Source organism: Lycium barbarum, chromosome 7, assembly GCF_019175385.1.
Source record: "Lycium barbarum isolate Lr01 chromosome 7, ASM1917538v2, whole genome shotgun sequence".
Classification (NCBI taxonomy): domain Eukaryota; kingdom Viridiplantae; phylum Streptophyta; class Magnoliopsida; order Solanales; family Solanaceae; genus Lycium; species Lycium barbarum.
Window position 1 is genome coordinate 3,606,725 of NC_083343.1, and position 4,066 is coordinate 3,610,790.

General features: G+C 39.3%; 1 protein-coding gene across 1 annotated transcript; it reads left to right on the forward strand.

The window, feature by feature from the left end:
• The first annotated feature begins 270 nt into the window (after positions 1 to 270).
• On the forward strand, positions 271 to 771 carry LOC132602770 (uncharacterized). The gene has a single exon (XM_060315542.1). It carries the CDS (start codon positions 271 to 273, stop codon positions 769 to 771), a length of 501 nt encoding a protein of 166 aa, XP_060171525.1.
• Positions 772 to 4,066: the final 3,295 nt, after the last annotated feature.

Sequence of the window (4,066 nt, forward strand, 5' to 3'; positions counted from 1 at the left end):
TGGCATTCTTTCAAAAGGCATGGGATTTCATCAAGCTAGACTTCATGCAATCTGGATGTAGAAAAAGCTTTTGATAAATTGAGCTAGTCCTATCTCCTCTCCATCCTCAGGCAAATGGGTTTCGGTTAAAGATGGATAAAATGGATCAAGTTCAATATCTCAATGGTAAAGTATTCCATTCTCATAAATAGAAGTCCAGTTGGTTTTTTCTCACCTTAAAGAGGACTAAGGCAGGGAGATCCACTCTCACCTTTCCTTTTTATTTTAGTAATGAAGGGGTTGAGTAGAATGCTTGACAAGGCCAAGCCGTTGCAATGGATCAATGGTTTTGATGTGGGAAAAGTCAATCCTGTTAACATCTGTCATTTGCTCTATGCAGATGACACACTGATTTTCTGTGGGGCAGACAGGAATCGGGTACTCTTTTTGAATCGAACTTTGTTTATTTTTGAAGCTCTTTCAGGTCTCCACATTAACATGCTGAAAAGTGTCATGTACCCTGTTAATGTAGTGAACAATTTGAAGGAAACAACAGAGATTCTAGGTTGCGGTGTTGGATCTTTCCTAACCACCTACCTAGGTCTTCTTCTTGGGGCTAAATTCAAATCCTCTAACATTTGGAGTGGAATCATAGAAAAGTTTGAGAATAAGCTTGCATCCTGGCAAATGAATTGCCTTTCAATGGGTGGTAGGCTAAATGTTGACCCTAATCAACAGTGTGCTCAACAGCATTCCAACCTATGCTATGTCACTTTTTCCTATACCAAATAAAGTTCTGGAGCAACTAGATCAAATCAAAAAGGAATTTTCTTTGGGAGGGAAATAGCACTGAGCACAAATTTCATCTAGTCAACTGGGATACTGTGATGCTGCCAAAACACCAAGGAGAATTAGGCATCAGGGACCCAGCAAAGCACAATAAATGCCTACTAATAAAGTGGTTGTGGAGATACACACAAGAGGACCAGAGTCTATGGAAAGACGTGGTCAAGGCTAAACATGGATTCCGAAATCATTGGTGTACTAAACATGTAACTAGCACACATGGAGTTGGAGAGTGAAAAGTATAGTAGACTTTGGGGTGAATTCTCACAGAATCATCATCTGGTTGGAGGGAATGGCCAACATGTCAAGTTTTGGAAGGACAGGTGGCTGGGAAACACCCCTCTAAAATGTGACTTCCCTGCCTTGTTCCAAATAGCTAGGGAGCCAGATGTAACAGTACAACATTATAGAGATGGGAATTTCTGGAATCTAACCTTCAGAAGAAACTTGCAAGGCTGGGAATTAGAGGATTTGTTCACTCTTGCAAACTCTCAATGGATACACAAGCAACGACAATACAACAAATCAGTTTTGGTGGGGTCACTCAGATGGGTGCAAGTTCATAGTGAAGGCAGCTTACAAGTTAGAAATGGTGCAGAATGCCATCACTGACAACTGGCCTTGGAAGCTAATCTGGAAGGTCAAACTCCCACTCAAAGTTGTTTGCTTCAGTTGGAAAGCAGTATATGAAGCCTGCCTAACACAGGACAATCTGGCAAGGAGGACATTTCAGATGGTGAACAGGTGCTACATGTGTAATAAAGAATCAGAAACCCACATCCATATTTTCCTGCAGTGCTCAGCTGCAGCAGATCTATGGCATATGTTCCTCACCTTTTTTGGACTCAAATGGGTAACGCCAAACGCTATCAAGGAAGTTTTTGAAAGCTGGAGCCAATGGGAAGTTGACAACACCATCAAGAAGATTTGGAAGATGATACCAGCTGCCATCTTTTGGACTATATGGAATGAAAGGAATAGTAGATGTTATGATGGTCTTTCAACTAGTCAAACTATGCTCAAAGCTAAATGTCTTTTTTATTTACATAGTTGGGCCTTTTTATCCCCACTAGATTCCCCTGATAGCCTTTTAGATTTTGTTTGCTCTTTAGTTATGTACTAGAGCTGACATTCTTGTGCTCAATCTTTTGTAACTACTTTGCATCTTCTGGATGCCTTGAATAGAATCAATTACTTCAAAAAAAAATTGTGAAAAATATCTCATTCAAGGTCAGAGATGGGAGAAAGGTATATTGTTTGGGATTGTCTGTTCAACAAGTTAGGGGGGCACAAAGGGACAATACTTTTTGTGATTTGAGGTTTAGGAGGAATTTTCAGGATTGGGAGGTGTCTGAGCTTCAAAGATTGCTGGATTTACTTAAAAAACAATGCGAGCAAATTGACAAACAGGATGATTTGAGTTGGGAGTTAGGGAATAACAACTTGTTCTCAGTTTAGTCCTTCTATAAGAAAGCAGAGGTTAGATTTCCACATGTCTCGTCTGGATACCTAAGGTGCCGAGGAAGTTGTGCTTCTTTTCGTGGTTAATTACTAAAGGAGTGATTTTGACGGCGGAGAGTCTTAGAAAATGAAAGGTTGTCTGCATGAGTTGGTGTTTCCTTTGTAAGGAGGGAGGTGAGCACGTGGACCCTATTATGTTACATTGCAAATTATCCATGAGGCTATGGGAGGATATCTTTAGATGGTTCGAAGTTTCTTGGGTAATGCCAAGATCCATGAAGGAGTTGAGGCTTAGAATGTCACTCATCTTGTTTTAATGTTGGTTCACTTGAAAAGAGAGAAACAGAAGAGCTTTTGAAGGGGCGGAGATGAACTTTGCTCAACTGAGGAGTAATCTCCAATCCTTTATTTTCTTACCATGTAGTTCCTGTTTGTATAGAGGATTCGGTGTCTTTTGGAAAGAATCATATTTCTATATTTCTCCTTGTTTGGTATACCACTTGTATACGACCAAGTTGGCCTTGTTATTATTAATGAAGTCTTTTACTTGATCAAAAAAAGAAATAGCATTGGGTTAATGCTTTTTTCCTTCATCTTTACCACCTTGATTTTATTCTTTGAATCCATCGGCTACCTAACTCCACTTTCACCGGTGGTAAATTTCTATTCTTAAAAACCCTTCCTATAATCCGTTTTAATATCCATTGTCATCCTAAAATCCTTCACCAGCTGGTTAAAATACATTGCTCTATTGCTCTACATATGCTCCTAGTTGTAAGTTAGGGGTTGAACAACTGAGGTGTAATCTCTAACCTGTAGGAGTGTACAGTTTCCTCTTTCACAAGTGCATGTGGTTAAGAAAAGAATCTTAACGTAACAATGTTAACTTTAAGTCAGGTTTCACATTAAAATTGCACATTTTATTTAATTAATGATTAAATGGACTTAGGCCTCATTTGTTTGTTTTCGTTAAGATTAAGACATCTGAATCTGAATGCACATCTGAATGATTAAGAATTTATCTCTAGATCTGAACACTGAATGATTAAGACTGTTTTGTTTTTCAACATCTGAATGTGCATAATGTATTTATTTAAACGTAATAAATATAAAATTCAAATAAAAATAACTAAATTTTAAAAAATAAATATAAATCTAATAAAATAAAAGTTTTATTTGGTAAAAAAATGAAACATTTATGTTCAGTAGTGATGGTAGAGATGCTATTGTAGTGGTGGTGGTGGGTGGAGGATGAGGGGTGGGTGGGGGGCATGTGGGTGCATGGAGGTTGGGAGGAGGAGGGTGGTGGTGTTGTGATGGTAGAAGTGGTTAGTGCTGGTGGGGGTGGGGATTGGGAGAGAGGTTAGGAGGATGACGGTGGTGGTGATGGCAGGTAGGTGGTTAGTGGTGGGGGTGGGGTGGTGGTGGGGGTAGCCGGTGTGGGGGGTAGGAGGGTCGATAGGGATAGGGGGTTGGAGCGGCGGGGTGGGGTGTGATTGTGATGGCAGGGAAGTGGTTAGTTACCTCTTAATGATATTAAGATTTTGTTCAAGGTCTTAATGATTAAGACATATTCAAGTGCTTAGATCTTAATCTAAACAAATGCACTTAATGGCCTGGTTCAGACCTTCATTAAGTGCCAACAAATGAGGCCTTAATCCATTAAACAAGGACTAAAACCAAAATTAGGCAATATCACGGGGACTAAAACAACTATTTTCCTTTTTTTTTTTTTTCAATCAAAACCATTAGACAGGAATGTTTTACTTTTTCCAAAAAC